This window comes from Cnephaeus nilssonii, assembly GCF_951640355.1.
Source record: "Cnephaeus nilssonii genome assembly, chromosome: 19".
In the NCBI taxonomy this organism is placed as follows: Eukaryota; Metazoa; Chordata; class Mammalia; order Chiroptera; family Vespertilionidae; genus Cnephaeus; species Cnephaeus nilssonii.
The window spans coordinates 34,396,070-34,419,126 of record NC_137090.1 but is presented as its reverse complement, the minus strand read 5'-3'; the positions used below and the strand labels follow the sequence as shown (position 1 = coordinate 34,419,126).

The 23,057-nt window shown below is 42.9% G+C and overlaps 1 protein-coding gene across 1 annotated transcript in view; it reads right to left on the bottom strand.

The window, feature by feature from the left end:
- The window catches only part of VPS53 (VPS53 subunit of GARP complex), a 148,432-nt gene that overhangs the window by 12,634 nt on the left and 112,741 nt on the right, over window positions 1–23,057 (bottom strand). The window contains exons 18-19 of the mRNA XM_079798870.1: window positions 10,259–10,407; window positions 5,984–6,053 (exon numbers count right to left, since the gene is read on the bottom strand). Of these exons, the coding sequence (XP_079654996.1) occupies window positions 5,984–6,053; window positions 10,259–10,407 (219 nt within the window). The remainder of the gene's footprint in view (window positions 1–5,983; window positions 6,054–10,258; window positions 10,408–23,057) is intronic.

Below are 23,057 nucleotides of genomic sequence, written 5' to 3'. Positions count from 1 at the left end.
CGTGTTTACTATATGTGTATTTTATTTACCCCACAATTTTTTTTCCTTCCTTCCCCCCCCCCCCCCACCCTGTTCTCTCCCTCAGTCTCTGCTGGGCGCTCGAGGAACCAGCTGGACCAATCAGAAAAAGAACAGGGCTCCCGCATGTCCATGCTCATGCCTTAACGGCGGCTGCTTCCTCACCCCACAATTCTTTTCTTTTTTTTAATTTATTTTATTGTTTAAAGTATTACAAATAGTAGTACATATGTCTCCTTTTTTTCCCGATTCACCTTCCCCCGGCCTCCCCTACTCCCACCCCCCCTGCACATGCCCTCACCCCCCGCCCCCCAGTGTCTTGCATCTATTGGTTATGTTTATATGCATGCATACAAGTCCTTCGGTTGATCTCTTACCTCCCCCCCTCCCCAATGCTCCCCAGCCTTCCCGCTATAATTTGACAGTCTGTTCGATGCTTCTCTGCCTCTGTTTCTATCTTTTTGTTCAACAGGTTATAATGTTCTTTATTATCCATAAATGAGTGAGATCATGTGGTATTTTTCTTTCACTGACTGGCTTATTTCACTTAACATAATGCTCTCCAGGTCCATCCATGCTGCTGCAAATGGTAAGAATTCCTTCTTTTTTATAGCAGCGTAGTATTCCATTGTGTAGATGTACCATAGTTTTCTAATCCACTCATCTGCTGATGAGCATTTAGGCTGTTTCCAAATCTTAGCTATTGTAAATTGTGCTGCTATGAACATAGGGGTGCATATATCCTTCTGATTGGTGTTTCTGTTTTCTTGGGATATATTCCTAGAAGTGGTATTACTGGGTCAAATGGCAGTTCCATTTTTAAATTTTTGAGGAAATGCCATACTGTTCTCCACAGTGGCTGCACCAGTCTGCATTCCCACCAGCAGTGTACAAGGGTTCCTTTTTCTCCGCATCCTCTCCAGCACTTGTCGTGTGTTGATTTGTTGATGATAGCCATTCTGACAGGTGTGAGGTGGTACCTCATTGTTGTTTTGATCTGCATCTCTCAGATGATTAGTGACTTCAAGCATATTTTCATATGTCTCTTGGCTTTCTGAATGTCCTCTTTCGAAAAGTGTCTATTTAGGTCCTTTGCCCATTTTTTTTAATTGGATTGTTTATCTTCCTTTTGTTAAGTTGTATGAGTTCCCTGTAAATGTTGGAGATTAAACACTTATCGGAGATAACATTGGCAAATATGTTCTCCCATGCAGTGGGCTTTCTTGTTGTTTTGTTGATGGTTTCTTTTGCTGTGCAGAAGCTTTTTATTTTGATGTAGTCCCATTTGTTTATTTTCTCCTTAGTCTCTCTTGCCCTAGGATCTGTGTCTGTAAAGATATTGCTACGACATATGTCTGCAGTTTTGCTGCCTATGGAGTCTTGTAGGATTTTTATGGTTTTCCATCTTACATTCAAGTACTTTAGCCATTTTGAGTTTGTTTTTGTGTATGGTGTAAGTTGGTGACCTAGTTTCATTTTTTTTGCATGTAATTGACCAAATTTCCCAGCACCATTTATTAAAGAGACTGTTTTGACTCCATTGTATGCTCTTGCCTCCTTTGTCAAATATTAATTGAGTATAAAGGCTTGGGTCAATTTTTGGGTTCTCTATTCTGTTCCATTGGTCTATATGTCTGTTCTTGTGCTAGTACCAGGCAGTTTTGAGAACCATGGCTTTGTAATATAGCTTGATATCTGGTATTGTGATCCCTCCAACTTTGTTCTTTTTTCTCAGGTTAGCTGTGGCTATTCGAGGTCTTTTTTTTATTCCAGATGAATTTTTGGAGAGTTTGTTCTAGATCTTTAAAATATGCCATTGGTATTTTAATAGGTATTGCATTAAATCTATAGATTGCTTTAGGTAGTATAGACATTTTAATGATGTTGATTCTACCAATCCATGAACATGACCCCACAATTCTTAATTTTACAATCTTGACAATTGAATTTATCCATGTAATCCATACCCTTTCCTAAGATTTTTGTATTTTACCATTTATCAGATTTAACAATTTCCTTGTGTCTCTAGTTTAAGATTTTTAAAATCTGCCATGTATATGGGAATTAAATTTTATGAATCCATGTTTTGTTTGTTTTTTAAAAGAGTGCTTAAAAACACTCTGTCACCTGGAGGAGATTTACTGAGAAGAACTGAACCTGAGAATAGCCATTTGTACTTTCTCATTTTTCCAACTGCCATGTGTACAATCACCTGATTCTCCTTTCTATTTCCTTGCTGCTTGGGCTTTTTAAAAAAAGCCTAAAATTTTCTCTAAACATATTTTTTACAAATGGTTTTGAATTACATGAATTTAAAAGTGAGTATGATCAAAATGGAATATTATTCAGCCATAAAAAAATTCTGAAACATATTACAACATGGATAAACCCTGATGACATGCTAAGTGAAATAAGCCAGACACCACAGGACAGACATTATATGATTCTACTTATATGAGGTTCCTAGAGTAGTCATAGTCAGAGAGACAGAAAGCAGAATGGTGTTTGCAAGGAGGTGGGGGAGGACAGAATGGGGAGTCAGTGTTTAATGGGAACAGAGTTGCAGTTTGAGAAGATAAAAAAGGTCTGGAAGTGGGGATGGTAAAACAACAATGTGAACAACAATGGTACTTAATACTACCGAGCTGTATACTTAGAAATGGTTAAAATGGTAAATTATATGTTTTACCACAATAAAAAGTCAATATAAGATATAAAGATAACACACAGGAAAATGAGATAACTTCACAGGCATGAATAATGTTGCTTTAAATATTTTAGACTCCATCTTATGACAGACTAGGACGGGCGTATGAGAGTGTCTGGTTCAGTGCTCTTATGTGAACACAAAGAACCTGAGCTCAAAGCAGAGAAGCAACTGCTTTGATCAAAGGGACCATTAACAGCAGAGGGAGCACTGGACCCCAAGTCTCAGGGTTCTCTTCCCTACACCATACAGTGCTGCTTCCTCTATGGTACGTTTTGCAAATGGATTCCATTTCTGCTGTGCACTCAGTCATAGGTACCATGGCCACAAGACTAATTAATGACCCTGCGAATCCCACAAGATTCTCTGAAAATCACAACTGGCAAGAAGCATCACAAATACAAGTATGGTTCAGTTCTACATGCCCTTGCAATTGCTCAAGAGGGCTCTAGAGTCCCAGATAAAGAATTCACTTTATACAGTAATCAGGGAGAGAAGAAAGAGGAGGGAAGGGTCTCGTCCCTATTTTCAGCACAAGTATTAAAGTAGAATCTACATTTAGGATCTACTACCTGTGTGGGGAAGCAGAGGCAGCTGAGACTGGGCTAAACCTTAGCTTTGAATTTCACAGCTTTTATTAAAGCTTGGATTCCAGCCACTACAAGACCTGAGGCAGAGTATTTCAGCCTTTGAACATCTCTTTGTTAACTTCTTGATTCCTATGGTTCTGCTGCCTGAGTGATCAGACCTCCGGCTACATGGCTGCTTGGATTTTTAAGCCCAGACATTCAGGGCCATCATGGACCCAGCTAAACCTGAACTTTCCACAGGACTCCTTTGAGGACCACGCTGCCCTTCCGTTCCCACCCATGCCCTCCCCCAGGCTGGGCCTGGTGAGGTCCATGCTCCTTCCCACCCACTCATATTTGTCTGAGAAAGTAAAACTCCACTTTCACAGATGGTTTTCTCATTCATATCTCAAAGCAGGAGTCAAGACTGGCTAAATTGATATTTTTCTAAGATACGAGCTTTGAATCTGAGCTGATTATTTTAACATACCTTTTAAAGAAGAGAAAGTCTGGGGAAAATAGATATGATATTGGATTTATGAGACGATATGAAAATACCATGGTTATCAGACACTAAATCAGCTAGCGAGGCCTGGGCAAAGCTGCACTCTCTGGAAACATGTTCCCAACGAGTCAAATGTGTCCCAGTGGCTTCATCATGTCTGGAGACAGAAACCCAGTAACTGAGAATGCTAAAGCTTCTTCCAGATACACCGACCTAATCGCTTAGCATCCTCTCTGATTACACACAACAGTGAGGTGAGCAGAATCAATTCCCAGTAAACATGAGCTAATGAAACATGTGCTAATGAGACAACATGTTAGGCCATTAGGCTGCTGTTTCTAATGGAGAGAATTAGTTTTATGCTTATGACATGCAAGAGTCACTGAAACGCTACAGACACAGTCAGTGTCGGAATCCATGCAACCTCCCAGGACATTTTTCTGAGACAATACAGGGTGGGCAAATGTAGGTTTACAGTTGTGAGTACATAAAACAGTTTATTCTTGTGTTATTATTTATTAATTACTGTATTACAACAGTAAACCTTCTTTTACCCACCCCTTTATTTTTGACTCTGGTCAAAGCTGGCCAGCCAGACAGCCAGCAAACATTGGCTAGATGCTCCTCTGCAGGGAGGTGGGAAATGAAAGCAGAAACAAAGTCATGTCCCTGGTCTGAGGAAGCGTAACTTAGTAAGAGCTGGCATTTGTGAGGGCTTGTCCTGGGCCAGACACTGGTCCAAGCACTTTAGGTGCATTATCTGTGTAATCTCATAACTACCCTGGGAGACGGCACTAGGATTATCCCCATCTTGTAGATGAGGACACTAAATGCTGGGAGGTTAAGGAACTCGCCTAAGGACAAGCAGCTGCTACGCTACAGACGGGATTCAGCCTCAGACCTCTGTGATTCTGCAGCTCATGACCTTAATGCTCATACCATCCTGCCTTTTCATAACCTAGGAAGGCCACTCGCTCACAAAGAGTTCAGAAACACACTGCACTTATCAGATTCGAGAGATTCTTGACATTCACAGAGATCACATCTCTGGATTTGATGCTTCATGAGACACCCATGATGCACTGGGGCACATGCCAACTTGCTGTCTTCCTGACGCATACCAGACCAGCACAGCCAAGAGCCCAGTGTGAGGGCAAATCACTGAGCTGGGAGAGGGCCAAGCCTCTACCAAGGTGACTAATTTGATGGAAGAGCAGGAGTTCTAGAAATGGCTTGAATTATATAACCTTCTTACTTAAAAACGTATTTTGAGTTCTTTCAAATATAAAAAAGTAAATGAAATAGGCTCACTAAGTATTACTAGGTAGAGGTCTGGAGAGGACTTATTTCAATGAATATATGAGAATCATTTATGATCAGTACTAGTAAATGATTAGTGTGTATCTAAGGAGATGCTTTTTGGAGAATTAGGGGCTGAACATTATTGTTTCTTTAAAAGTAGCTTAAACTGATCTCTGAACTCAAAATGCTCACACTTCGGGCAATCTGAGTAGGTGGGAGTTGAAAAGAGATGACTTGCTATAGCTTATAACTCAATTCATTAGTGTGAACTGATAAAGCCTATGAAGAGATGTCTTGAGGCGCAGAATTCAGGTGAATAGAGTGGGGCTAATCAAGGAAGGCTTCATGGGGGAGGTGGACAGTTTCTCAGTACCAGAAAGATAAGCCTTTCTTTGCTACTCTCAAGTGGCCTCGGCCCCAGCCATGGAATCCAAAATCATCCAAGCCTCTGTTGCTCCCTCCACTCAGAATTTTCCTCGTCCTTCTCCAGCCCCAAGCTCTCAGGAGAGCCGTCTCTGATAATCAAATGCTAAAATATTCTTTCACATAACTTAGTTTTATACCTTTAGCATACTTATCTTCTAATTTCTTGTTAAATTGTATATTATCTGTCTTTTCTTACTAGAATGTAAATATCATAAAGGTGAGATCTTTTTGTCTTGTTCACTGTGGTTTTAACCCTGTACCTAGAACAATGCCTGGGTACTTGGTAGGTGCTCAACAAAATGTTTTTAAATAAACAGATGACTGAATTAAGCCATCCATGCCCAGTTAGGGGAAACGAGCAATTTCATTTCTCCAGAGCAGATCTGTACTAGGAAGATATGTGCTTGATCTACGACCAAAGCCAGAAAGACAGACCCTACACCAATTTCATCTTACCTGTTCTGCTCCCACCATGCTAATTGGCTTGCACTTGAAGAGGTGGGTGATGAACTTGGGAATGAAGGAGCTGTGGATAAAAAAGAAGTGACAAATTAGGCTTATTCTGTCGTCTGTAAAGAACTGTAGAAAAAAAAATTTCAAGGCCCCACTTCCTTCCACCAGGGAACTGAGAAATGAAGTAGACGAGTCTGTGGCCTACCAGCCCATTGCTTTCTTTTTCTTCCCACCAAAGCCCTGGTTTTGGTTAGGTACACATGCCTGGGGATGCCAGGGGAAAGTTGATCCCTCCTAAACTACAGAGCTGAATTCTAGTGAGCCTCAGTCAGTCAGAGTTAACCAGGATTCCCCTGGTAACTGTTGTTGGTCCTGAGATGGAAACATGATCTAAGCTGGCCCAGTCAGACTGGAGGGAAGGGTTTTATTGCATGGCTGAGGCAAGACTCTATCTCCTTCTTGAGGGTATTTTTGTATTTGGCTATAGAAGCAGCCATTTTGCCACCATTCTGAAGATGAAGCCAATCCCAAGGAGAGCAGAGTAGGGTAAAGAACCTGGGGCCTTAATGAACCACTGAACCAACCATCCTTGCATTTATATGGAATAAAAAGTTTACCTTCTGTATGAGTCAGTTCGAGTCAGGGTTTCTATTACCAGTAACTGAAAACATCCTAACAGATACGAGAGTGACATATACATGAGGTAGTTATGGGATCTTAAATGCGAAAATAGGAAATGATTTTTAGGGGAATAACTATCAGATCAGGAATGGAATATATGATCTCCCCCAGTTTGCCGGGAATTGATATATGATCTTCCCCAGTTTACTGAGTCAAGTGAACTAATAATGATGCTTGTTTGGGGAAAAAGACAATAAAATTTTAATAGGTCAGGGGGGCTTTTGAGAAAAAACCGCAGAGGCCTGAGCAGGGAAAGCTGGTTGTGCTGGTGCAGAATGGGAAGTGTGCGAACTAGAAATGCCTATAATCAAGGCCAGGTCCAGAGGGACAGAGCTGGAGGTGTCCGAGGGCCCATGACCAAAGGAGGCCCAATGGCAACAAAGCAGGATTTGCAGGTCAAGACAAAGGCTGGCTGGCACCTCTCTTCTCACTCTTCAGATGCTGCTCTCAGACTTGTGACTTCCTTCCTCTCTGATCTCTCTACATCTTTGCCTGTACACTTGTGCAAACTCTAGTATCTAATGACTTACCGGACATCCCACTGGAATGGCCCAGCGACACCTCAACCCCAGCACATCCACAACACAGCCCCGCCCCAGAATCCAGGCTCAGCAGACTGGATCTCATCTACCCACTCACCCAAGTCAGAAACGGAGCGCTATGGAGACAGCTCCCCTGCCCTCAACCCCAATATCCAATCAGCTACCAGCTCTTCCCTGAACTCCCACATCCACCCCTCCGACCACTCCCACTGCTGCTGCCCTTTCTCACTGGAGTCTTTCCATTGTTTCCTAACTGGTCTCCCAGCCTTCAGCCTCATCCTTTCTAATCCATCTTCTGCCAAAGGGATTTATTTAAAATGCAAATATGATCAAGACCTTCCTCTGATGAAAACTCTTGTAGGGCTGCAGACAAGGCCTTCCTGGTTGTCTAGACTCTGTCTCCAGCCTCATCATGCTAAGCACCCTACGCTTCAACTGGCTGAACTACTTGCAGATGCCATAGCTCTGCGGGCTACTTACTGCCTCTGTGCCGTTGCTTCCACCACTCCCGCTGCCTGGAACGCTCTTCTCCACGGCCTTGTGGGTCAGTGCACATAGGTCTCTTGGACGCTGCGCAAGGACATGTCTTCTATAAAGCCTTTCCTCAGTCACAGTATTCTTTCTACCACATCTACAGAATCCACAGACCTCTCATCTAACGTCTAACCTACTTCATTATACTTATTTGCTCACATGTCTGTTTCCCTCTACTTGACTGTAAGGCAAATGAAAATAGGGACGGCGTCTGTTAAATCAAAGCACTTCATTCTGTGTCTGAGTCATAGCAGGTACTCAACTGAATGCATGTTGAATAAATACTAAATAGTAACGACAGCAGCTACCACTTTTTGAATGTCAGCTTGGTACTAGCACTCTATCAGGAAGTTTACACCTGACTTCTCATTTCATCCTCCCAATGACTATAAAGAGATCTGTCTTATTATCTCCATTACTGAACAGAGGAGAATTAGCTTAGTGGACAAGAAGTCACTTAGTAGTTTCAATCGGGGGTGATCTTTACTTTTTTCTTCTTTTTTTAACAATACATTTTTATTGATTTCAGAGGAAGGGAGAGGGAGAAAGTGATAGAAACATCAATGATGAGAGAGAATCATTGATTGGCTGCCTCCTGCATGCCCTCTACTGGGGATCAAGTCCGCAACCCAGGCATGTGCCCTTGACCAGAATCGAATCTGGGACCCTTTCAGTCCCTAGGCCAATGCTCTATCCACTGAGCCAAACCAGCTAGGACTCAGGGGTGTGATCCTGATGTCTAACCAGGAAAGGCTGTTGCTGCAGAGACCAAATAGAGGCAAAAGAAAATATCATGGCTTTGCATTGGTGGGACAGGAAAGGAAGTTAAAGGGAAAGAAATTTAAAGTCCAGAGATGGCTGATCAGGAGAGAGAATAGGGACTATTTAGAAGGGATTCTTCAAACCAGAGCCAGGCCAAATAAGAAAGTGAGACTGAATTCATGACTAATTGCAATGGTACAGAGTTTATAACCTATGTCACTTTACACTAGAGTAGGCTTTGGCTGTGCCCTTGAACTGGCTGTGTCTGCTAGTCTACTGGGTTGGGTGAGGAAAATAGGGAGACCAGGGACATATTTTTTTAGGAAAAGTCCCAGCAATGGGGTGGGTAACTGCTAAGCGCTTCTCCATCCCCTGGGGGGAGGGTGCGGGGGTGGCAGCTATTGCTCTTGGCTGGGGACACCCCCACCTCTGAGGTTTCTAGTCTTCTACTGGGATTCTAGAAGGATGAGAAGGTACCATGGATTAAATCAGAAAGCCATTTTCTAGATCACAGGTTAAACTTTTCCAGATGTGAGAGATGGGCATCCTATTCCCAGCTCACCCAGTATGGGCTCAGTAATAAAATCAAAGGGCTCTGAGAGAATGTGAGGCTGGTGCCGGGGCCAGCCGAGTAAATGCACTCAACGTGAGCTCAATCAGACCCCCGTGCGACCACACTGGAGATTTTTGGCCACAGTAAATTTTCACAGATATACTGTTTCTACCAGGGGCTACGGGGAGTGTCACCATGTGATTTATCAGCCATACTTTCAGCACACACTAATGAGCACCCGGAGAGCGAAGGGAATGTCAATCCCGGTCCATCGCCATACTGCAAACATTAACGCCTCCCCGGAGAGGCCACTCCATCTTTTCTTGACAAACTGGAAACTGAAGCTGACGCCATAACCACTCCATAATTGTTGTTCCTCAGGGATTTATTTGTGAGGGAGAAGAAAAGCCTTAATTGAATACAAACAGGGAGATATTTGGGGAGGACAGAAACTTGGAGTCCTAAATCATCCTTTGGGACTTGGATGAGAACAACCCAAATACAGTAGCTTGGACTGGGCTGACCTTCCTGAAGCCCTTTCCTGAGAAGTTTGCCAAAGTGCTTGTTTGATACTTGGTCAGAGGAGGCACTGACCCTCTACGTTATCTTGTCTCGGGGGAAATAGCGCTACAGCCAGATGCTGACTAAAATATTTCCCTGCTTCAACACACCAAGCCAGAAACGGCTGCACCCCAGGATGTGGTAGGAAGACAAGCTCAGTGCTTGCTTCCTGACTCTCCCGTCCTAATTTCTAGTACCTTCCCTGGACTCAAAGACATCCACAAGTGGATAAATTCTGGAGCCCAAATGGTAATAGCTACTATGAGGAAGGAGGAAGAGAAGACTCAAAAGGAACAGAACTCATGGTTCCTACCCTTAAAAAGCTTATAATCTTGTTGGAGAGACAAAATATATATATGAAATCACTGAAAAAGAATTTTAATATTCAAACCGGGGGGTGGGGACACAGTTATGTCCACATACAGGATCCCCTCATCACATTTCTGTTTGCCTTGACGTAGTTGGTGATGGCATTGCTGTTACTGTTATCTATGACTTCGGTGGATTTATTATTATGTTTCTTTTGGGTACAAAACAATTAGTTTGCCTGCCGCAACCAGAATAAGCCCTAGCTGGAGGTGGGGACACCTGGATCATGAGCAATGGCCCCAAATAACCCAGTGATGAGAATGCTCCAGGACTTACTTTGCAAATTTAATGCAGAACTGAGTGAAGTATTTCCGTGTTGAAGCCAGGTTGTCACGGATGATGGGCACGTTCTGCTTAATGTGAAGAATGACAGAGGTGACATAGGGGCTCTGGTCACCAACGTGCTCCACGTTCTGCCACTGCATCTGGAAACAGAGACAGGACGGGACAAGCCTTTAGATGCCTCACAGGAGGACAGCCTTACCTGTTCCCAGGGAAGGGGCCTGGGGAGTGGAAATGAGGCCACAGCTTGCTATCACGGCTGCCATTCTGTTTGGGGGAACATGTCTTACCCAGTTGGTAGTGGCTGACTGTGAATCAAAACAAGTGCGCCCACCTTATCTTTGACGGCGAGGTGTGACTCAGGCATCTTTTCCATCCCTGTGCCCCTCCTGCTTGAAGCAGCCTCCCTTCCCATCTAAGCGGCCAGAAACCCGTACCAGGCAGGCGGCCTGGGTCCTATTCTGCTGTCAGCTGTTCCACCAGCAGGGACTGTGGGAGGGGAGGGGAGGGGAGGGGAGGCACATCCACCTCTGAGCAGACCGGTGGCCGGGGAGACCGGAAAGGTGCTGGGCTACATGAAATGGAACCTGGATGAGAGTTAACTTTGCCTTTCTCTCAAGCAAACTGGGAGGAGTTCTTAAAATTAACTTTATCGAAAGGGAGAGAGAGAAACATTACATCGATTGGTTGCCTCCCATATGCACCCCAAATCGGGATCAAACCCACAACCTGGTATGCACCCTGACTGAAAATCAAACCCACCACCTTTCGGTGCATGGGATGATGCTCAACCAACTGAGTGACACCAGTCGGACAGGAGGAGTTTTTAAAAAGAGGAAACCAGAAATGGTATGTGATGTGAGGATTGCTTCCAAATAACCTGGGGTTGGAAGGAGCAGATGAAACAAGATTGGTGAAGCTGAGTGATGGGTACACAAGGTTCAATATAGTCTTCTCTACTACTGTATATTATTGACATTTTCCACAATAAAACATCCAGATTCCTACTCCTAAAACCTTTGGGGTTATGCTGGGATTGCAATCAAAGAAAAGGAGAGAGGCTCTCTGGCAAACCTGAGAGCAGGTCAGAGGGTAAGACAGTGACAGGGGAAGAGGGCAGGAAAGAGGCCCAGGGACTGAGTGGATGGCCGGGGCGGGAGAGAGGAGCAGCACTGAGAGGACTGATGTGGGTTCTAATCAGGCTGTGGACAAAAATGAGACCTGCTGTGCTCAAGCTCCAACAACCTGAGGAGAAGCAGGGAAAACACCTACAACAAAATGGAGAAAGAGCGCTAGCTGGTTTGGCTCAGTGGGTAGAGTGTTGGCCGGCCGACTGAAGGCTCCTGGGTTGGATTCCGATCAAGAGCACAAGCCCGGGTTGCGGGCTCGATCCCCCTAGGGGTGGCGCAGGAGGAGCCAACCAATGATTCTCTCTCATCACTGATGTTTCTTTCTCTCTCTCCTTCTTCCTCTCTGAAATAATAATAAAAAAAGAATATATACCTAGATGTATATATATTTTAAATAGGTAAAATGGCGAAGGAAGCCATGCTGTAGTGCCTCCTCCCCGTGGGTCCGCACAGGAGAAGGAGGCAGCATCGCCTGCCAGCGGCTGGCAGGGCTGGCCCTCCAATCCCGGCGACACTGGGAATGGGCTGGAGGAACTCTGCTGAGTCAGCCTCTCGGAATGGAGCTGGGCTGTCTGTGAAAAACATCCCAAGCCAAACGCAAACCATATAATATGTTCATAGAAGGAGGGCAGTAGTTCTGAGGCCTTGATGTCTCTGGCAAGAAAGCACTGTTTTTATAGAGCTCTTGGGGAGAGGAAAAATCCAATACAGAGAGAAACTGTTTAAAGGAAGCATACTGTACACAAAGCTCAAGTGACTTCATGTTTTGTCTTAATGTTTCCTTAAATCAGCAGATATTTACCTTCTAAAAGCTTCAGCTATGTATAAACAAAGAACCACAAAAAAGCAGGAAGGAACCTCCACCTTCGCTTTACAGGTAAGAAAATGAAGGCCCAGAGACAAGAAGTCTTGAGCAAGTTTTCACAGTGAGGCTCCGGGTATAAAAGGTCTCTAATTTTTTACTGGGGGAAAATTAGAAACAAACACTGGAGAAAGAATGGAAAGTCTAGTATGAACTGACTTTATATTCTCATGCGTTGGTTATGTGTAATGTTTCCCTCATTCTCTTTGATCTTATTCAAGAGGCTTCCTTTTCCATCTGATGTTAGAGATTCGACCCATCCAAACAATGGCATCCCAGGTGACTAACTGAGCTCAGGGAGCGAGGCCAAAACTGACAGGAACTGTCCGTGTCTACACTTCACCTTGTTTCCCCAGCTCTGCAGCAACACGGGGAGCAGAATGCTCAGGTAAACACGGTAACTGGGAAAGGAGCCTGACACCCTCCGATTGGCGTGAAGCGCTTCCACAGTAATGACTACTGTTTTCCAAGTTGGCAGCATTTTATATTTCAACATCTCAAAAAGTGAATAAACAATTGTCTAAACATTACGGTTCTCCGTGAATAGAAGACCACAAACGAAGGTGGTGACATGCCCTGTCATTGGTTTCAAAGCAACTCTGAAGCAAGACGGAGCAGGGGACATGGGATGTGGGACTTCAAGTTCCTGCTGGTGAACTAACGTCTCCCTTTTAAAAAATCTTTTAAAAAATATGTTTTTATTGATTTTAGAGAGAAAGGAAAGGAGAGGGAGATAGAGAGAGAGAAAAAAAAACATTCATCAGCTGCTTCCCATACCCACCCCGACCAGGGATCAAACCCGCAACATGGGTATGTTGCCCTAACCAGGGATCAAATGTGAGACAGGATGACGATGCTCAACCGAGCCACACTGGCCAGGGCGAACTAACTTCTCTTGATCACCACTGGCCATGTCAGTGTCTGCATTTGGAATACATGTGAAAAGATCTAATTTGCTTTAATACTTTAGCCAGTTATGATGCCACTGGTCAAGTTAACAGAAGTATTAGCAAAAGTCAAGTGGATTCATGATTTTAAGTTTAAATCAGCTTAATGAAGTACTGAAACACCCTAAAGTACTGGAGAACAAAGAAAGTTAACATCATGTTTTCTATTTTATTTTTAAACTAGAGGCCCGGTGCACAAAATTCGTGCATGGGGGGGGCGGGTCCCTGAGCCTGGTCTGAACCCTCTCCAATCTGGGACCCCTCGGGGGATGTCTGACTGCCGGTTTAGGCCCCATCCCTGCAGTTGGACATCCCTCTCGCAATCCAGGACCGCTGGCTCCTAACCACTTGTCTGCCTACTGGCTTGATCGCCGCCTAACCGCGCCCCTGCCGGCCTGATGGCCCCCAACTGCCCTCCCCGGCTGGCCTCCTGGCCCCCAACTGCCCTCCCCAGCTGGCCTCCTGGCCCCCAACTGCCCTCCCCTGCTGGCCCCATGGCCTCCAAATGCCCTCCCCTGCCGGCCTCATGGCCCCCAACTGCCCTCCCCTGCCAGCCTCATGGCCCCCAACTGCCCTCCCCTGCTGGCCTGATCACCCATAACCACCTCTGCCTCAGCCCCCACCACCGTGGCTTTGTCTGGAAGGAAGTTGGACGGTAGGAAGATGTTTGGTCTCCCGGTCTAATTAGCATATTACCCTTTTTATTAGTATAGATTGCAAGATATAGTTAGCAGTGATTCGTTCTAGTCATTGCCTCAGATGGTTAATGCTTACCATCATTCAGCCTGGAAGGCTTAGATTTTGGGTTGTAACTTGAATGTCCCAAGACACCTGCATTAGACCTACTGTGTGCAGGTGGCTTTGCCTGGCACTTCACAGGTTGTCACAGGAAGGTTGAGGAGATAATCACTTCCTATTAAGAGCCTATGGTAGCAAAGAATTCTGACCAATCCACTCATTAGAGAACAGAGCTCCCAACTAGCTTACCATGAAGTTTTGCTTTCTCTATGGCTATATGAAGCTTGGAAAGAGGTCTCCTCAACTGAGAGGTCTCCTCAAATATTACTCAACTGAAAATTCAAGTTTCCACCTAATCATTTTCATCATGGGACTAGAGACATACAGAGCACATACTCAGACATCTGGATTATGGGAACATTTTAGGCAACAGGAATCTAGTGTTAGAGTTTAGACACTGACCCCAAGCAACTGCCACCCACAAACATGCACATGAACACACACACACACACACACACACACACACACACACACACACACTTTCGTGCTTGTCTGGGTTACTCTTACTCATACAACAAGCATCTGCTATATTTATAAGTATCTTTTGCATGGACAGCAGTAGACCAAATACTACCCTATATAATAAAAGGGTAATATGCAAATCGACCTGACGGCAGAACAACCGATCGCTATGATGTGCACTGACCACCAGGGGGCAGATGCTCAACGCAGGAACTGCCGCGTGGCGGTCAGTGCGCTCCAACAGGGGGAGCACCGCTCAGCCAGAAGCCTGGCTCATGGCTGGTGAGCACAGTGGTGGAGGCGGGAGCATCTCCCACCTCCACGGCAGTCAGACATCCCCCAAAGGCTCCCAGACTGTGAGAGGGCACAGGCCGGGCAGAGGGACACCCCTCCCCTGAGTGCAAGAATTTCGTGCACCAGGCCTCTAGTATGGGAAATAAAAAAGGGAGAAGGAATATTTTCGACCACCTGTTACATACCAAGCATCATGATTGCCATTTTCACATGAACTTATTGCTTATAATAATGCAGTGAAGGAGGTATTACTCCTACTTTATAGATGATAAGATAGGCTAGAGGACAATAAATGACTTGCCTAATTAAGCATAACTGAGAAGTTAGCAGGGCTGAGATTATAAATTGGTTCATCTAACTCCAAAGTCCATGTTCTTTCAATTTTACCATGTTGGTTTCCAAAAGAAGTGTGACCACCCTAAATGAACTTGGCATTAGCTGAAGGACCTGGAGATCAAGCAAAATCTACATGTAGCAGGAGGTTGTACATATGTAGATGATGTGCAAGTGGTGATGGTGGTGTAGAGGATGAGAAAGGACTCTCTCACCTCCTTGGTCAAGCTCCAAGGGAAAAATTAAGACCCAGAAAATGGAGTAACAAAGGTGCACGTGCTCACTCGCTCTCTCTCTCTCTCTCTCTCTCTCTCTCTCTCTCTCTCTCTCTATATATATATATATATATATATATATAAAATAATAAAACATAACATGCTAATTAGACAGGATGTCCTTACAGATGAAGCCGCAGGGGCGTGGGGGGGGGGGGGCCCGAGGCAGCTGCCACAGCGGCGGGGGCCAAGCCCCTTGCACGAATTTTGTGCATCGGGCCTCTAGGAGATATATATATATTTTTTTAACTTGATCTCAGAGAGGAAAGGAGAGGGAGAGATAGAAACATCAATGATGAAAGAAAATCATCGACTGGCTGCCTCCTGCATGCCCCACACTGGAGATCAAGCCCACAACCTGGGCATGTGCCCTGACTGGGAATCGAACCATGACCTCCTGGTTCATAGGTCGATGCTCAACCACTGAGCCACACTGGCCGGGCTATATATATTTCTTTTTTCCATTCACTGCTGGGCCAATGGAAAGGTGAATTTTTAAAAATATATATTTTATTGATTTTTTACAGAGAGGGAGAAGGATAGAGAGTTAGAAACATCAATGAGAGAGAAACATCGATCAGCTGCCTCCTGCACACCCCCTACTGGGGATGTGCCCGCAACCAAGGTACATACCCTTGACTGGAATCGAACCTGGGACCCTTCAGTCCATAAGCCCATGCTCTATCCACTGAGCCAAACCGGTTAGGGTGAAAGGTGAATTCTTAAAAGCAATTTGAAAACACCTATCAAAAATTCTTAGCATTTTTTTTTACATAGCTTTGATTTCTACAATTCCCTTTAAGGGAATTAATCTGATGTTAATAATTATTAATGTTTAGAAAAAAATACACACACATACATATACACAAGGTTGTCCATTGCCTGACTGTTTATAAATGTGAAAAATTGAAAATAACTTAAAATCCTATCAAAAGCAAGTTAATTACATACATTTTAAGGGAAGGAGTAGATTACAGTACTTAAAATGAGGAAAGTCAAAGTCTGCCAGTCATGAGTTATACTGTCTGTGCAACCTGCTAAGTGTGTCTTTGCAAGTTAACCTAACCCAGTGGTCGGCAAACTCATTAGTCAACAGAGCCAAAGATCAACAGGACAACGATTGAAATTTCTTTTGAGAGCCAAATTTTTTAAACTTAAACTGCTTCTAACGCCACTTCTTCAAAATAGACTCGGCCAGGCCATGGTATTTTGTGGAAGAGCCACACTCAAGGGGCCAAAGAGCCGCATGTGGCTTGCGAGCCGCAGTTTGCCGACCACTGACCTAACCTCTCTGAGCCTCAGTTTTCTCAGCTATAAAATTGGGATAATAATAATATCTAAAATCCATAGAGTTATTGAAAGACAATGCATGAAATGTTCTTAACATAGTGCCTGGCATGTATTAACTCCATAGAAAATGTTAACTATTGCTACAGTTTTAAAAATAAATACTCTGTACTATGGAATACTATGCAATAATATTGCAGTTCTAGATTAAATGACACAGAAAACTATTAAGACCTGTTAAATGAGAAAATCAGATCATAAAACAGTATGTACCATATGAACTTATTTAAAAATATATATTCGTAAAAAAGACTGAAATATATCCACTAATTGGAATTATGGGTGATTTAAATTTTCTTCTTTTTAAAAATCTGTATTTTCTATAATGAAGGTGTCTTGCTTTGGTCATAATGAAAGAAATCTCTCCTATGAAAAGGGGAGGTATGCCTGATTGAGGGTGGAAAGTGAACTGGAGGATTTCTTAACCATGCGGTTCTGTGGGCTTCCTGAAATAGATCTACATTTTAATGACTGAGGAAAAAAAGAACAGATTTGAGGACTGTTCTAGCTATTTCAGAATGTCTTTGGGGGATAGTAACACCACCTTCTAAATGAGTACATGTTCACAATCTTGAAATCTAATAGAAATTACATGCTAGACTGTAAGAATATTTAATTTGTTCAGTTTCTTCTTTCTGTTTTTTTTTTCTAAAACTATCACTAATGAGCAAAAAGCTAAGTGTGTTTGATTTTAGAGACTAGATTCTTTCAACCAATGATGTGTATAGCCCTAGGAAAAAGGACATAGTGAGGGGCCCAACGATCCCTTTAAAGCAGGGGTGGGGAGCCATTTTTATGTCAAGGGCCATTTGGATATATAAACATCTTTCTCAGGCCATACAAAATTATCAACTTAAAAATTAGCCTGCTATATTTGGTCCAACGTCTAATGAACTCACCCCTTGGCAGGGCCAGACCAAATGATTTCGTGGGCCTTATGTGGCCCACGGGCTGAATGTTCCCCACACCTGCTTTAAAGAAAGCCATAAATTAAAAAAAAAAAAAATCCTACCTGTAAGGCCATATTTAGTCATACTTATTTCTAAAGATTTATAGAATTTACATTTAAAAAAACAGAACTCTTCCTATTTCCATCAAAACACTTCAAACAACTCCCCTTTTCAAGAATCAGGAGAGTTGATTTTATTTCTTGCTTCACTATTATAAAGCTTTATGGCTTTGGGTATATTATGGAAAAAAAAAACCAAATAAACACACCAGATGATAATTACTCATTAATCTTCAGGGAGAAATATATAAAGCAGACTGGAATACTTGGGTTGGCTGCTCAACCTGTTTTCTTCCCTGTAGCAAAGTCATGGTGTCAGACCAAGAAAAGCTGAAAACAAATATTTACCAGGATGCTTGGGAATGCTTGAAGAGCTCACAATCAAGGAAGCATGAACACTCCTGTGAACCTAGTAGTACTGGGCACACACTGACTTACTGCTCCTCCACTTTTAAGCAAATCACTTAAGTTGCCTTGCCTCAGTTTCCACATATTCCAAAATGACTTACTCCGATTCTGTACGTATGAAAATGGTACAATGCTGCAGAGACCTGAGTTTGAATCCTGGTTCTGCCACCTGCTGGCTAAGAGATCATGGACAAGTGACTTCACTTCTCATCTCACAGAGCTCATCTAAGAAAATAATGCAATATGGGAGGGAAAAGTGGTCTCAAAGGTAATTTTCACATCACTTTTCAGCAACACTACTATAATCTCAAAGTTACAGTTTCAGAGAAACCACTAAACTCTCATATTTCACTTCTTCCACATGGGCCTGGCCTGCTTACAGGTAGGCCGTTTGTGCGTATGTTTTCTACTAAACTTTGCCCCTCTGTGTTTTCCTCTCCTTTTCCAGCAGCAGGGCTCTTGCCCACACCTGGGGGAGCTAATAGGTGGGTGTGGGCATTTCCTAATTCTGACCTTTCTTCAGTCAGCGCCAGATGCCACTTCCTATAAGACACTCAAGTCTCCTGCTCTAGTCTACCAGCTCCACACAGCTCAATCTGTTCAGTACAGTTACCCATCTTTTTTGTTGTCGCCATTCTTTGGTCAAATGGGTGTCTACAAACTTTACTAGTAGTTCTTCTTCCTGCCTTCTTCAGCTTCAAAGTCATTCAGGGAGTACAGCAAGTCCTGGAATAACATTGTGTCATTCGGTGTCGTTTTGTTATAATGCGGTAGGAACGTAACTCTTGTTTATATCCATTAGCTTATGGTAAAACTGGTTTCATTATAAGTTGTTTCATTTAAAGTAGCAACATTAAGTGAGGACTTACTGTACTACTGTTAAGCAAGGACTATGCTATGCTATGTAGACCCAAAATGGAATAAGCTTCAAGTTGTTCAAAGCTTAATAGGAGAGGCGGAAATGGAAAAACAATTGTATAACAAAATAGAGAGGTAGTCTATATACTGTGGTGTCTTGAGGAAGAAAGACACTCTGGTAAGACAAAACATGGTGACACTGCAAGAGATTTAAAACAGCTAAAACAATCTCGAGAAGGAACAAATGTGGAGGATTCATACTTCTGATTTCAAAGCTTTCTACAAAGCTACAGTAACAAAACAGTATAGCACTGGCCTAAGGATCTAAGGGATAGACCTAACTGTCCAGAAGTAAACTCATATATCTATGGTCAACTGATTTTCAACAGGAGTGTCAAAAGGATAAAGAAAAGTCTTTTCAACAAATGGTACTGGGAAAGCTAGATGTATACGTGCAAAAGAATGACGTTAAATCCTTGCCTCACACCATATACAAAAATTAACTCAAAGTGAATAAGAAGGCCTAAATGTAAGAGCTAAAACTATAAAATGCTTAGAAGAAAATGTCATTTTGGATTAGGCAATAGTGTCTTAGATAGGGCACCAAAAGCACAAGTATCAAAAGAAAAAAATAGATAAATTGGACTTTGTCAAAATGAAAAACTTTAGTGCTTCAAAGGTCATGAACAAGAAAGTAAAAAGACAAGCCATAGAAAAAAAGAACATATTTGCAAATCATATTTCAATTAGTGGTCTAGTCTCAGACTAGAAAAAAGAATTTTTACAACTCAACAATAGCAAACCACCTAATTTAAAAATGGGCAAAGTATCTCTATCTCTCTATCTTTATCTTTCTCTCCCTCCTTCTCTTTCAGTACCTCTTACATCTGCTCTGTCCCTATCTCTGTTTCTCTCTCCCTTCCTCCTTCTGTTTCTGTCTCTCTCCCTCTCTGTTTCTCTCTTCCTTCCTCCCCTCCTACCCCACTTCCGTGTTGTGTATCAGGCCACAATCAGCAGGGGCAGCCATAAATGGCAATGTGCTGCTGCAGGGTGTGTATCCAGCTCTCACTAGTTCCTAGAAACCTCCCTCTGAGTCCCTCTGCACCCTATAGCCACCTGTACATCCCCTTGGCCATCTCTCCCTTCTTGGCCTCTAGGGCACCCAAGTTTTGGGCTCCTGGCATTGGCAAGGTGTTAGGAGGCACTTCCCCTGCTTCACCTCCTCCCACCCTCTCCACTGGAGGAAAAAGCTCAATTAGAAAAGTATCCCAGAACATGTTAAAAAGAAAAAAAAGGGAGAAAAATGGGCAAAGGATTTGAATAGACATTTCTTCAAAGAAGATATACCAAACGGCCAATAAGTACATGAAAAGATGCTCAACATCTTAGTCATCAGGAAAATGCAAATGCAAATTGAAACCACAATGAGACACCAATTCACTATTATAATGGCTATAATTTTAAAAAAATAGTGTTGGTGAGGTTATGGAAAACTGAGAGCCCTCATACACTGTTGGTAGGAATGCAAAATGGTGCAATCACTTTGGCAATACCTCCAAATGTTAAATAGAGCCATCACATGACCCAGCAGTTTCACTCTTAGGTATAATATATGCAAGAGAACTGGAAACATATATTCACACAAAAACTCATACATGAATATTCATAGCATTATTCATAATAATTAAAATGTGGACACACCCAAATGTTCAGTGACTGATGAATGGATACACCAAATGTGGTATAAACATACAGTGGAATATTATTCAGCCATAAAAAGGTACAAAGTACTGATATATGCTATTCCATGAATGAACACTGAAAACATTAGACTAAGTGAAGGAAGCCAGTCACAAAAGCCACATATTGTACGACTCCATTTATGTGAAATGTCCAGAAAAGGCAAATCCATAGAGACAGAAAGTAGATTAGCGATTGTCAGGGAAACAGGGAGTGACTGCTATAGAACAGGGTTTCCTTTTGGTGTAGCAGACATTCTGGAATTAGACAGTGTGGTGGATGGATGGCCCTGTGAACACTGAAGTATACACTTTCAAAGGATGGATTTTACCTCAATTTTTAAAGAGGGGGCAGACATTTCTTAAAGGATGTGCTCACTAGGCAGACAATAGTGGGGAAAGAATAGAATGAGAAAAGGCATGGAAACCACAAAAGAGTAAAGCATCCAGGGAAGTGAGAGTGGCCTGGAGACTGTATTTAGGTATATGCATAGGAGTTGCCGAACGAACAAAGTAGTGCAGGGACAAATGATGAAAGCCCTACATGCTAACCAATGAGGAGGTCACAGGGTGCCTTCAATGAGAATCAGGTGTCCTCCCAGGAGAAGGACATAACTAAATTGTTTGGCTCAATCCATTTTGTCAAACTCAGTATCATCCAACACCTCCACTCTACTTTGGTAAGCCCAACACTCACTTTCTTATCATTTATAAAATACATATTTTAAAACTTAAAAATTTTTTTAAATTGATTTAAGAGAGAGAAACATCAATTTGTTGTTCCACTTATTTATGCATTCATTGGTTGTTTCTTGTATGTACCCTGACTGGGGATCGAACCCACAACCTTGGCATATTGGGACAATGCTCGAACCGACTGAGCTACCCAGCCAAGGCTTATAAAGTACATTTATTTACAGCACCAGTTATTCAAAGCCCTCCCCCGCCCCGCCCCCCGAATATAAACTTCTTGAGGGCAGCCCTGTTTCCCTTGTAAGTGCAAGTACAGAGTATCCTGTGGAATTCCAAAGGTGTGTAACGAGAATGGCCATTTTGACAAAGTTCTGATCTTTCCTCACTTTACAAACCTTTGTTCATACTGTCACCCTGTTCGGAATGCTCTCCTAATCACAAATTAGTTCAAAACTGCACCATCCTTCATGGTCTATTTTAAATGCCACTTCCTTACAAAGGCTCTTCTCATCTCCCCATCAGGATATAAACTCTCCCCTCTTTGAAAGAGGGAATATTTTGTACTTTTCTTATGGTACTGATTTTTTTATGGTACTATATTGCAGTTATCTGGGCATCCCTCTCATCTCACACATCTCTTGCCCCACACCTTCTGGAATCTAAGAACCTTGAGATAAGATCTATATCCTTCCCAACCTTGCAACTCCCAGCACCGTGCTGGGTAGAGTCTGATTTGAACTGTTCAATTAGCAGCAAAAATGATGGAATCAGAGACAGTAATAAGCATTATTACAAAACAAAAGTTTTTTAAAATCCTAGAAGAAACTACACAAAACAGGATGCAGGCACCAATAACAGACAGTGTATGTTGAATCACCCTGTGACCACTTGGCTTGTTTATATCTAGTCATTTTCATCACATGGATTTCATTTTGCTAGAACTCCAGAAGACTCAGACAAAGAGCCATAGCCTCCCAGCCGCTGCGTTCCCAAGCCTGTGGTTTTCCTATGATATAAACAAAAGATTCGGGAGGTATGGTCTCTGTTAGTATTTGCTGGTGTGGGTCTGGGGGAGAAATGAGCGGTAGGGCTAGGGGCTGGGGGCTTGAGGGAAACCCACCTAGTGAACTGACAGTTCATATAAGCAACACCTGGAGTGTTAAATCCCCTACAACTGTTGTTTTACTAAAAGAAGAAAAAAAAATCTCCTCTTCTTTGGAAAATGTAAAAATTCTTTCACCAGCTGCATTCCGATCTACAGTGTGTGGCAGTTCAGGAGAGATGGCAGCTGGAACGGATCATGCTCAGGATACAGTGAGTGTTCACCAGCAGCCAGGGATGAAGCCACAAAATGGATCTTCAGAGCCATGTTCCTTTAAGAAAATGGGTGAGCCTCGACCTGCCTGCTCAGAGTTTTCTGCTTGTAAACACTGAGAATACTGGAAATGCACATCGCCAGGATTGGCGACAGAATCCACCTTTTGAATAGAAAAGCTGTGACATCAGCTTTTCAGGACTCCCCACTTAGCTTCATAAAACCCTGAAGCCTAAGCTTCGGGTTTAATCCTATTTTTGTTAAATATTTACAATCTACTACAAAACCAAATTCAGACCAAATGTCTGCTAACAAAACCTCAT